This window comes from Taudactylus pleione, unplaced genomic scaffold (genome assembly GCF_031769625.1).
Source record: "Taudactylus pleione unplaced genomic scaffold, aTauple2 ptg000155l, whole genome shotgun sequence".
In the NCBI taxonomy this organism is placed as follows: Eukaryota; Metazoa; Chordata; class Amphibia; order Anura; family Myobatrachidae; genus Taudactylus; species Taudactylus pleione.
The window spans coordinates 5,653,213-5,666,721 of NW_028284557.1; the positions used below are offsets into that span (position 1 = coordinate 5,653,213).

At 44.2% G+C, this 13,509-nt stretch overlaps 1 protein-coding gene across 1 annotated transcript; it reads left to right on the top strand.

The window, feature by feature from the left end:
• Nucleotides 1-4,102: 4,102 nt before the first annotated feature.
• TCAP (titin-cap) lies at nt 4,103-7,603 on the top strand. Its single transcript, XM_088474716.1, has 2 exons — nt 4,103-4,331; nt 6,119-7,603. The coding sequence occupies exons 1-2, from the start codon at nt 4,195-4,197 to the stop codon at nt 6,534-6,536; spliced, it is 555 nt and encodes a 184-aa protein (XP_088330842.1). The 5' UTR covers nt 4,103-4,194; the 3' UTR covers nt 6,537-7,603.
• The last annotated feature ends 5,906 nt before the right edge of the window (nt 7,604-13,509 follow it).

A 13,509-nucleotide genomic window follows, 5' to 3' on the forward strand; every position in this document is an offset into this window, starting at 1 on the left:
AACCCAATAACCTGAGCAACCACCAAGCACAGAGTAATGCAGTATTGGCTAACTTGCATGTACTGCAAAGGCAAACGCAGGGGGGTTTCCGTCTGCCTGGAAACGCCCCTCCCCAGCACACACCATGACCACAATAGAAATAGTAATATAATACAATGTTACTAGTGCTGCATGTTCTTCTCAATATCACAAATGAAATGATTAGCAACACCTGTGGATCTTTTAAAATGTGTCAGCCAGTAATAAATATACCTGTGCACCAACTATATCTGTTCCACAACTCCAGGAGATGTGGAAAACATGCACTGTTAGGGGTGCACTGCTATAGACCATCAAATGGGTTAAATATTAATACTGTATATAGTAATACACTATCCAGTACATAAGGAGCCCAATATGTACATATATGTCCAGGGCAGTGCTAGGGTCTTCTACTGCTACCCCAGACCCCCGGACTTGCTCCAAAGCTCTGTGTCACGCTGGTCGGCGGGTTTTTGAAAGCCGAGGTCTGAGGCTGTGGGAGGAGGCGAAGGTGAGGGGCCTGGACGTATGATCTCCGCATCCACAATTCTTGGTCGTTGGCTAGACCTAGTCAATGGTGCGGAGTCTAACTCACAAGGAGGTGTTCGCCAGTGACCCCTCCAAGCGGGATATGGGCTTGTGCGGCTCCCTGTAAGCAGGTCGCGGTCCTTTGACTTGGTGACCAAGGCCTGCAGGGAAAAGAGAATCAAAACACCCGTGGCCCAAGGGTAATGCCTGGAATAGGCACGTGGGGAGTGGGATAGAACTCCTGGCTGGAGAAAGGCACTTGAGGTGCTGGCTAGAGAGGTGTGGAGATTTATTGGTAGGCTGAGGTAACAGCTGGATATCCCACAAAGTATATACCGGATTGCCAGCTGGAGATCATGCACTAGGGTGCAATGAGACGAAGGGTTAACCTGCACACAGGCTGTGATGGTGAAAGCTCTGCGATGAGATGAAGGGTTAACTTGCAAACAGGCTGTGATGGTAAAAGCTCTGCGATGAGATGAAGGGTTAACTTGCAAACAGGCTGTGATGGTAAAAGCTCTGCGATGAGATGAAGGGTTAACTTGCACACAGGCTGTGATAGTAAAAGCACTGAGGTGAGATGAAGGGTTAACTTGCAAACAGGCTGTGATGGTAAAAGCACTGCAGTGAGATGAAGGGTTAACTGCACACAGGCTGTGATGGTAAAGCACTGTGGTGAGATGGAGGGTTAACTTGCACATAGGCTGTTGCTTAGTAAAGGCACTGTGGAGAGATGGAGGTTAAACTTGCACACAGGCTGTTGATAGTAAAGGCACTGTGGATAGATGGAGGTTAAACTTGCACACATGCTGTTGATAGTAAAGGCACTGTGGTGAGATAGCTTAGAAGCTCTGGAAGAAACACACTGGAAGCACGGGAACCTGGAACGAGACTCCTCTAGTTACACTAGCGGCGACAATGATTGTTCAGGCAACTACCTGGAGCACAGGAGCCGAATATATACCCCTGGAAGCCTGCTGATAGGCCCACAGTGTCAGCTGACCAGCCGGGCCACTCAGAGAAGGAAGTACTGACATAGGGAAAGTGTCATGGCGGCGCCCATGACGGAAACTGCGATCCCCGCTCACCGGGTCGCCTGACACCACAGCTACAGGGTGAATGCTCAGCTCCTCCCACGTCGCCGCGCCAGCCCCCCGACTGCCCGGGAAGTCAGAGGAAGCCGGCGGGACGGTAAGGGACGGCCGATCCCCGGCTGAACTCTGACACTCTGGAATGATGCCCACATCTGAAAAAAAAACATTCTGCTCAGACAGGATGGACCTACTGCCGTATCTAATGGCATACTGTAATCGCTGGTCCTGTATATGCTGGAATTATACAACACAATATACTTTGTATGATGCATATTAAAGCTGGATTAATGCTAATTATATCATATTCATGGACTGGCCACACTCACTCTAAAATCAAGCAATTGGAAACCCCCCTCTAGAAATCCTGTGTTTGCCACTGTACTGTCCCAATGGTATGATGGAATGAAGACCAAACAAGGAGGCTGCAGCTGGGAAGCCACTGTGGGGCTGGAGAGACACAAGGGAGCTGGAGAGACATAAAGCAGCTGGAGCTGTGGAGACACTGTGGGGCTGGAGAGACACAAGGAGGCTGCAGCTGGGATCACACTGTGGGGCTGGAACTGGGGAGACACTGAGGGGCTGGGAAGGGACACAGGAGCTGGAGAGACACAAGGAGCTGGGGAGACACTATCCTAACCCTCCACACCTTGCACCATAGACCTAACCTTTCCCCCTTGGTGCGTAAACCTAACCGTTCCCCCTTAGTGCCTAACCCCCCCAGTGGTGCCTAACCCTAACCCTCCACCCGGTGGTGCCTAACCCTAATCTCCCCGTGGTACCTAAACCACTCCCCCCCCCACGGCTAACAGCCGGTATACTTTCGTTCAGGGTGGTGGCTGTCGAGATTCTGGAGTCGGGATTTCGACGCCTATCTTTAGTCCCGGGTCAGGCTTCCAACGTCAGGATTTCAATGGCCGGCATCCCGTCTGAAATATATGTCTGTCAATAGAGTTGTCTGTGTTCAGTACATAGCAGTCAACTTATACCACTTTCACACAGAAATGTCCCTAAAACCCTGTATTTGAGTGCCGGTTTGTTTTGCCGGTCCCGGTCTGACCCCCCCTTCAGACAGAAAACCAAAATTACTGGGTCAAGCATTTCTACCCAGTAATTTGCTGATCAACACAGGTATTTTTCTGTCTGAAAGGGTCAACCAGGGTCAAAATGGCCAGGTCTTGGACCCTGGTAAAAACTAGGATTGAAGTCCTGGGAATTTTGACCCGGGTTGACTCTTTCAAACAGAAAAAGAACCCGTGTTGATCAGCAAATTACCGTGTAGAAATGCTTGACCCGGTAATTTTTCTGTCTAAAAGGGATATAAGAGAATCTGTGCAGAATATATCTGACAAATGATAGGTATCTGTACATGTTATATCTGAAAATAGGAAATTTATTTGTATGTATGGACTACAATGGACATTATTCTTCTGCACGATGTGGCTGGAGTGAAAATAGTTGTTTCTCACTGTGTTATATATGTCACAATTCACTACATGTATGGGCCAAAAGGACCAACAAACCCGGTCAACATTTATAGGAATTCAATCATATGTTGATCATGACATGTAAAAGATGCAGTCTCAGGATGACCATGACCTGAAGTGTGCTGAGGCATTGACTGACCAGACTACTTGAGGTCCATCCCCAACTGCTGTGTCCAAACTGGACTCAGATGTTCACATGGCACTAGGGTCAAACAACTGCATTTATTTGGGCACAATCAGCGTGGTTAGACAATAATAAATCTTACAAACACATCAGATTATAGTAATTGGCCAACTGCATTTTCCGTTGAGCCCAAATGGCATCTGCTTGATTCTAATCAGATATTGATCGGGTTTGCAGGTGATTTGCAAACCACAAAATGCACCTATTTGTACCTAGCATAATCTAAATTAAAACTATGTATCATGCAGCATATATCATAATGAACTGTTATTTTTCAGTATGCTGTATACACTATCTATTACCATTAATAACAAACTTGTAGCTATCTCTGTAGCCTAGAATAGCTACATACAGTAAGTGAATGGAACAAGAGATATCATTGTTGAGACCTGGCTGATCTTTCAGAAGCAAAGTGGACATGCAAAGTTATTTCAAATCAATTATTTAATTGTTAACTTGATCCACAGTAAGGAAATCCAAGTACAGAATATAAGACTGAAACACAGTCCTGTATCAGCAGTGATCTGATGACACCTTCCTGTAAAAGATGAGATAATGAGAACTGTAGCTTGTGCTGGGAACTGTGTGATCTCAATCCTAATGACAACACCTAACAACATTCATCTTGTTGCTGTGACTATGTTCCTATATGCAGTGATGACTGGGCACAGCTCCATATCTGTCCTGTGTGTCACTCAATGGTCACTGTGTGTGGGTGTGAGGGGGGCTCAGTGCAGATATAGATTGTGACAAAGCAGAATGAAAATAGACCAAGGCAAGTGAATATAAACCCAGAGTAGAGCAGTGTATGGGAGAACAAGACTCAGGGAAAACAAACAGCTGATTGAATCACTGTAACCTGTTAACACAAACTCATCCCAAGATGCTGGGGAAGCCTGAAACAAGTAATGCTTTCAACTCTGAACTGAGCTGTCAGGTGAAAGAAGACAACATAAGTCAGCATGAACACTACTCTGCAGAATGGCTTGACACTTCTCTCTTCAGCAGACCCGAGGAAAGGTGAGATAACAGGGACCCAACATTCACTCCTCAGATGGACAAAGGCAGACTTGTGTATGTCCTCCTGCAACTTTGACGAAATACATTGTTTTATTTTTGTGGTTTCTTTCTGTTCTTTCATGCTGTCTTCATATTATCTGGCAGATCTATTAACTTGTACTCGAGTTAGATACTGGTTTGCAAGGTTCTGTGCTTTGAATATAGTTCGATCCAGAACAGCGTTGTGTCATAACCAAGGGCAAAAGAATAAACATGTCTGCCTAGATCATATGAAGACGTGGATGAAAAATGCACAAGTAAGCCTGAACGATATAGCAGCAAATATTAAAAGTTGCAGGAGGGTAACAATAAATAGCAAAAAATTTAAGCGAGTAGGGAAACATAAAAACCCTTTAAGTAGAGAGTTCATAGAATATAGATTTTTGTCAGCCGAGGCAAGACAGTAATTTGGCGCCCCCCCCGCCCATCATAAGATGGCCTTTTCTGACATAAATTTAATATCCATCCCTTAAAAATATTAGTTAAAGTTTCTTAAATAAAACCATCAAATGTCCAAATAATTGTATTAAAATTACAAATATCGACAGAACAAACATATTACACATAATGACATATATTGTAATGAACTTTACCCATAATGCCACATATAGTAATTCCCTTTACCCATAATGCCACATATTGTAATGCCCTTTACACATAATGCTACATATTGTAATGCCCTGTACACATAATGCCACATATTATAATGCCATTTACACATAATGCCCCCCTGCAGCAGTGCCCCTATAGTAATGCCCCCTGTAGTAGTGCCCCTATAGTAATGCCCCCTGCAGAAGTTCCCCTAATGCCCCCTGTAGTAGTGCCCCTATAGTAATGCCCCCTGCAGCAGTGCCCCTATAGTAATGCCCCCTATAGTAGTGCCCCTATAGTAATGCCCCCTGTACTAGTGCCCCTATGGTAATGCCCCCTCCAGCAGTGCCCCTATAGTAGTGCCCCATGCAGCAGTGCTCCCATAGTAATACCTCCTGCAGAAGTGCCCCTATAGTAATGCCCCCTTCAGCAGTGCCCCTATAGTAATGCCCCCTGTAGTGCCGCTTACACAGGAAAAAAAAACAATACTTACTTCAAACCCTGCTCCTGCGTCTGCCGCCGTCCGGTCTACCCGGCTGCTCCTCGGAACTATGGGAGAGACATCATGACGTCTCTGTCATAGTGCCCGTGGGGGGAGCCGGAAGCTGGAGTTCAGGAGAGAACTCCAGCCTCTGGCTACTGCTGCGCTGCAGGGAAGGAGCCGGGAGCCCGCTGGGAATAAAAATCCCAGCGGGTGTCCGGTAAATGGAGCATCCCTGCGGCGCCGGGTGCAGCTGCGCTGTCGGATGCAGGGGCTATGGGCCCCTGATCCGGCACCCGGTGCACGCGCACCTCCAGCCTCCCCCCCTATTTGTGGCCCTGCTGTGTGTGTAAGCAAAGAGGTTAAACAAGATAACGTCCATCTAAAATACGCAATAAAGTAATTAACTAGACAAAGCAGGACTAGAAGGGGGCAGGATTGTAAATACATCATAATGCTGTTTTTATGCCCGGTGTGTTGAGAGGGATGACCTGAAAGGATGTGAAGTGCAGTTGAGCAGAGGTGCAAGTAAGTACCATGAAATGTACCTTAGGAACAGAAAATGTCTAGGAAGTATACCCAAGTTAAGTGGGAAAAGAGATTAGCCGGGGAATATTAAGGTTATCCTGATATTTGTATGGGCAATATGCTTCATTTCTATATTTCTCTCTGACAGCTGCAATGCCCGTGATGCCAACGTTTGGAGGAGAGAAAGCTTCAGACAACAGGGCCAGACACGTTTCCTGGTTCAGCGTTCTCCAGCACAGGTCATGAGAATGGGTCGTCTTGGTCACCACCTTACCCAGTATCAGCTGCCCTACCAGCGAACACTGCCCCTGCCCATTTTCAAGCCAGCAGACCTTACCACAAAAATGGAGCGCATTGCAACTCCGCCTCAGCTGCGTGGCATGATTGAGTTTGAGAGGGCTCTCAGTTATCCAGGCAGTGATGGGATGTGCCAGGACAAGACACCAGTCTCTCAAATCACCAAAGAGCTTCCTCCAGTTATGCAACCAGCACGCATGGAGTTTTTCAAACCTGGCCTGGCACAATCCTTCTCCAGGTCTCTGTCTCAGGAGGCCCAGAGAGGTTAAAGGACCAGGATGTACAGAGCAAGGGTGTGTACCATCTCACCTATATAATAGATCTAGGAAGGACAGATTAGAATGCAGTGTTTGTCTGCATTGTGTTTGCACTAGAAACTCAGTTCCTGTCCAGCAGCGAAAAATCCATTAGCAAATGAATTTAATTTAAGTCAAACTACACATATACTTTTCCAGTTTGTGAAAGGAAAATCACAGAAAGTATCTGTGTATCTGAATTTTTATTTTTTTTACATAAAATTAACAATATGTTGTTGAGTTTATACTACATAGTGCTGGTCTCCTGCTACTTTTGTTTTGACCAGAAATAATTGTGTCAGAAGTCAGTGAAACCCAAAGTCACGATCAGCCTGCACTTGGACCTCACAGTGGAAAGTTCTGAGAATGACCCACACATTGATGGGCTTTCATTCATGTCCATAGATGTTAAATAGGAGTTGGACTAGCACAGAGGAGAATGGAAAGCCCATGTTTTCTGTTCTGCACCTTTTTTTCTTAAAGATGTTGATGGTAAGATATGTTTTATGATGTGATGTAACTCTAACATCCACACATGAATGCGAACAGTAAGCAATGGGCTAAACTAAAGTAAATGTAAGTGAAAGAGAAATGGGCACTGGGAAGGTTTTAGAGGAGGCTTTGAAGAATAGGATCTTATTCTCTTTAAACCTATTCTCAGACAGAGTGGGCAGCAATACGAGCGTTGTAGTCTCTTCCTGACTTGAAGATTGGTGGTGTGAGACATAGAGAGTCACAAAGGGGACGTTCTGAGGACTTTGGGAAATAAGTCATGTGGGTGTTAGCCAATCCTTGGCTAACTTAAGCTGCTTTATCAAAACATATAAGCTATTTATTATTACAAATCCAACTGGCCTTTACAGGGATTAAAGCTGTTGTACAATTAACATAGGCTATATGTTGCTGTGGATAGCAAATACTCTGCACAGTTTTATATGTAGATATCTGAACAATTGTATTTCTATATTTCTATATTATATATTCGTGTGATGTAACGATAATTGTCATTTTTTTTAGATGTAATAAAAGGAATAGATATCTATGATTGTGTGTGCCTTTGTTCACATTAGAAAAAAATAATAAGCTGAAGGTCATGACGTAATCTTCATAGCTGCCAACTGTCCATATATTCTATGTATAGTAACAGGTTTTACAGACGTCTCCCTAGATATGCCCCTATTTATCATTACTGGCCAGCTGTACATACTGTAGTTCCTATTATTCTGTATGATAAGAGCAACTCTCACAATCTATTCATTTTAAATGGCATTTAAATATTTATTGCAAAGGAGCTTAAAAAAACAAAAACATTACCACCAAGTTCACTAACACATCATAGACACAATTGCCAACTCCCCCTGAAATAGTAGCAATCTCCCTGACTCCCTGAAGAGTCTAGCAATCTCCCTCATCACACCTTACTCCCATTATGTAGCTGTTGGGAAACTTGGGGAAAAAATAAATCAGAGATATATACAATCAAATGTGATCATCAGGGCCATTTCCCTGTATTGGTTGTATAAGGCACAATGATCCCTATGGCTACATGCATTGTCATATAACAGTGTTGGCTAACCTTGACACTCCAGCTGTTATGGAACTACATAACCCAGCATGCACTGCTACAGTTTTGCTATTAGGGCATGCTAAAACTGTGGCAGGGCATGCTGGGATATATAGTTCCACAACAGCTGGAGTGTCAAGGTTAGCCAACACTGTCATATAAGGTTTCTCGTGGCCACTTATATGGAATAACTTGTAATAGACAATACATCAGCAAGCCCTGAAAAGTATCAGTGTGTTTTCATCAATATCTACAGTAGATCTTACTAATTGCTTTGGGGCTCGTTTACATGGATGTAAGTTCATTTTATAACACTCCTCTCAGATGTAGCAGTACACGTCCACTTTTACGCCACGCTCATAGGTGTTGCTTTCACGATCTCTCTGTTTTTTTTCAAAAGTAGGCATGTATGATCATAGAGAGTCGCCTACAGCAAAATGTTCCTGGTAACTATCATAATATTTGGGCAAAATTTAATGTTGCGAAGTTTAAACTAATGCTGCCCATCCACATAGTAATCGTGCAGTCGTTTGTCAGTCTGTGATGTGCCTACACTGAACGAGCAGTCGTTTAGTGTAGGCACAATCAATCATCTGCAAACATACTGACCCTGACGTTATCGTCAGGTTTTCCAGCATGTTTGCCCGATGATAGATGTCTAAACGACCAGAGGGAGCGCGCATCGCTGGTCGTTTTAGACATTTTTGCAAACGATTTGCAAACGATTGAACGATATCGTTATCGTTCAATCGCTCAATTTAATCTTCTAGTGGATGGGCACCTAAAGAGCCCAAAAAGTTTTTTTGCATTCTTTTTCACAATTTTAATCAAATGACATTTATCACAATACAGTATAACGCATTTCAATATAGTTAAAAACAAATTACCAATGCAATATAGTGCAAATTTGGTACAAGAAAATAACTCCTCTTTAATGTGGTATTTGATGAAAGAATGTAATATAATAATATAAAGTATATAAAACACTGGTTATCAATCTTTTTTCAATTGGGATGGACCAGAGGGCCTGATTCAGAGCCGCTCATAAGCGGCCGCTCACTCGCTCCAAGCTATGTTCGCACATCTGCGCATGCGTATGGGTCGTAATGCGCATGCGCCAACCAGTCATTGCGGTCGGAAATCGTGCGCTCGCAAAACAGCGAGTGCCTGCTAATTTGAGTGACAGAATGAGGCGTTTGTGGGTGGTAACAGGGGAAGGTGCTTGAAAACGGGGAGTGGAGATCCGAACGCAGGCGTGCCAAACGGTCAAAACGGGCATTTAATGGGTGTGCATAATTAACAAAGCAGTGTCATCAACCACGTCACTTGGTTGTCTTTTAGCCTGAACTGCTCGCAGTGATTGCGGGAAGTAAAACCTACCACAAGCACTGCGAGCAGTTCAGACGCCTTTCGATGTACTCGATTAATCTAATAAATAGCGGAGATGACGTATGATGCGAACGGCCAGGGGGCGTCTTTACAAAATAGCGAGCGCATGTTTCGTTCGCTCGCTCAGACATAGAGGCATCAACAGACCGCAAAGAGCGAGCGCTCAATTTAAATAGCCGGCCCCTTTTTATGAACAACTGTTCGCAAATAGCGTCCGGCTCTGAATCAGGCCCAGTGTTCCAAAAACAGTGCATCGCCAATAGACTGTACAGTCTATCTGACAATCAGGCGACCTCAAGAACAGATTCTGGAAGCCCATCTGGGTCTTGACCAACACTTAAAATACCTTCCTATATGACATACAGTAACCACAGCAGATAACAATTATTTTGGATTAGTGTTCGTTTTAAATGAGCCCTACATGACTTATTTGTGGGCATATGCATATGAAAGGAGTATATATGGAGTCGGACATCAAATATTTCTTTATATGCTGTACTTATGTGAAGCATGACTGTCTGCTGTGTGTACATGTTTTTATTTATGGATAGATATGTCTGCTGCATGCATGAGGTGTGTGTGAGGGGGGTTGTCATGTATGTTATATTTAAAATGACTTGTTATGTGTGTTGTCTCAGTGGTTTGCTGGAAAGTTGGCCAGTGTTAGGAATTCACACCTAGTGGAATGTACCATGCCAAGAGACGGATTTAAAGTGTTATTTATTAGAAGCCACATGTTGGACAGAGCAAGATGTTTAAAAGGATGTTAACCAGTTATGTACTGAAAGTCAATTCACACATTTTCAGGAAAGCATTTTTATTATTAAAATAACATAATCACCAGAAAATTCAACACAACAAATTGTAACTACATACTTGGCAATATTTCTAAATAAATTCCAGGGATATACTGCAGCTGAGCAAGTGCCAGTACTGTCTCTAGATGGACATTGGTGCTCCCTATCATGACCTGGGCCAGTTAGAGGAAGCAGTCAAACAGGGGCGCCACCACATAGGGGAGCGCAGTGTGACCGCTGCCGGGACTGATCAAGAAGATTAGCGGGCCTGTCGGCAACTGCAGCACGTCTGCAGTGCCAGAACCTCTCTAACCCGTCCAAACACCACACCTGTTCCTGCAGACTCTCTCACCCTGTCACCAACCACACTTGTCGCCGCAGACTCTCTCACCCTGTCACCCACCACACCTGTCCCCGCAGACTCTCTCACCCTTCCAAACACCACACCTCTCCCCACAGACACTAAGGCTGCAGCCATTGCTGATGCCGTCCTGTGTCTGAGGGAGGGACTAGGGGATCCTCTCTTTCTTCTCTTCTGCCAATAACAGGTCAGGTCAGTCTTCTGTGGGGGGCTGGCACCATAAATGTGTGCTTTACTTTTTCTTGTGGGGTTCAATGTGTTTTTTTTTTCCTATCTGGGCCAATGTGTTTGTTTTATTTTCCATAACGGGGCCAATGTGATTTTTTTTTTCCTGTGGGGGGCAATGTGTGTGTTTTATTCCAGTAGGGGCCAGTGTGTTTTTTTTCCTGTGGGGCCAATGTGTGTGTTTTTTCCTGTGGGGCCAATGTGTGTGTTTTTTCCTGTGGGGCCAATGTGTGTGTTTTTTCCTGTGGGGCCAATGTGTGTGTTTTTTCCTGTGGGGCCAATGTGTGTGTTTTTTCCTGTGGGGTCAATGTGTATGTTTTTCCTGTGGGGACAATGTGTGTGTTTTTCCTGTGGGGCCAATGAGTGTGTTTTTTTCCTGTGGGGCCAATGTGTGTGTTTTTCCTGTGGGTCCAATGTGTGTGTTTTTCCTGTGGGGTCAATGTGTGTGTTTTTCCTGTGGGGCCAATGTGTGTGTTTTTCCTGTGGGGTCAATGTGTGTGTTTTTTTCCTGTGGGGCCAATGTGTGTGTTTTTTCCTGTGGGGTCAATGTCTGTGTTTTTTCCTGTGGGGCCAATGTGTGTGTTTTATAATAATAAAAATAATAATGGAAAAGTATTAATTATGGATATAGTAGGATGGGAGTGGGGTTCCAAAATTTCTGATACAGGGTGTTAGTAGACCTGGGGCCTGCCCTGATCATGATAAAAATAATAATTCTGGGAACAATAACTTCCAGGGACATATTTTGCAAACATAGGGTAGTGCCTGTAAATTAGGGACAGCTGGTATGTCTATAAATTATATAGACATCCTATATATAGCACACCCAGGAATTTCTTATTTGAGACCCCTGTACCCCAAAACTAAGATCTACAATCAGACTATAGGGTATTCTGCAAATTCCACTAGAGCATAATACATAAAGGCAACTGGAACCCAACTCTCTAATGTTCTCCACAAAGCCAAGAGCAATGTGACATGATGTAATGTGTTATATACTGAGATGGAGCTATGTTAAGCCCAGACAGAACAGCTTGTGCTATCACACATGGCTACGCAGAGGACAGCTGTCATACTTGGATTCAGGGATTAGCAGAACGTAATATTATATCATCCGATTCATTATAGTAAGAACCATAGAGGGAGAGGAAATGGAGAGACTATGGGAAAAACATCAAAGAGTTACAGTAAATCTGTGGAGAGAAAGGAAGAAACTTAGAAAATCAAGTATATAGAAAGGATTCTGGTATATCAATTGTCACTAAAACTATTTGCCCATCCTACTGCTGCATGGTCTTATAAAGCAGTATAAAGCGGCATGGCATATTACATAGAAGGATATCATATCACAACACAGGGCCTGATTCAGCACGTATCGCTACTACGATCGCGGTGGCGTAATCGCACAAAATTCAGATGCGAAAATATGCTAATGTTTGCAAATGCTCAGCCTGCATATAGATGTCCACTACTGCTTTCTCACATCCGTAATATCTTGCAGTCCTGGGTACACATCGGTAACATCGAGTAACATTGGCCTGTCATGCACAATTACAGCAGATCTAAATTATTTCAGAAATTGCAAGTCTTGTCGCAAACAGTGAGTACACAAGCTGCATACTGCATATTCCGTCGTAGTGGTTAATTGCTAGTGTTTTTGAGATGCAGCGTATATTACAGCTTGATTCAGGTTGGATCACAAGGCTGCGTTCGCACACAGCCAGCCGATGTTTGCATTTTGTGCATACGTATAAGACGCCGTGCGTGTGCGTGAACTGGCCACTGCGATCGGGAAGCGATTGCTGTGAGCATGCAGACTCTTCACACAGTGATTGACCGGAAGTGACCTGTGTCTGTCTGTGTCCCACACCAGCATTGGGTTTCCTCACCTGTGCCTCCCAGCACCAGCACTATTGGGTCACGTGTCCGGAGGTTAGAGGGAGCCGGCTGCTGCTGCTGCCCCTGGTAAGTCCCCTCCCTTGCAGTAATAAAAAAGATGTACCAGTGTAAAGCGCTTTCAGAGTGACATGTAAATGGCAAGAAATCACCAGGGTGTGTATCACATCTATTAGAGAACACAATCATTCACCCTGAACAAGTGATCATGAAGTGATCCTTCCTATGCCCCAATTGGTTGCATTGAGCGATTAGGGGCTGGAAGGCACTCTCATTTTACAGAAACCTATCGTTAGGAGTTAAAGGAGGACTACGGAGGCAACATTGAAGTATATCCTGTGTGAATATAGTGGATACATACGGTCCCTTGACCTACTCCTTAGCCGGAAGGATCACTTCATGATCACTTATTCAGGGTGAATAATTGTGTTCTCTAATAATTGTGATACACACCATGGTGATTTCTTGTCATTTACATGTCACTCTGAAAGCGCTTTACACAGGTAAATCTTTTTTATTACTGCATCTGTTTCAAGTATTATTGGGGTGTATACTTCTTTGTACTGGTATTTAGCTGCATTCTAGTCTCATTGCGCATCCTTCAAAGATATTTTGTTTATCAAAGTCCCCTCCCTTGCAAGTTGACCTGCGCTCCTCACTAGCGCGCATGGCCCGACGTCATGATGTCACCGCGCGCTCCTGCACCAAGAAGGA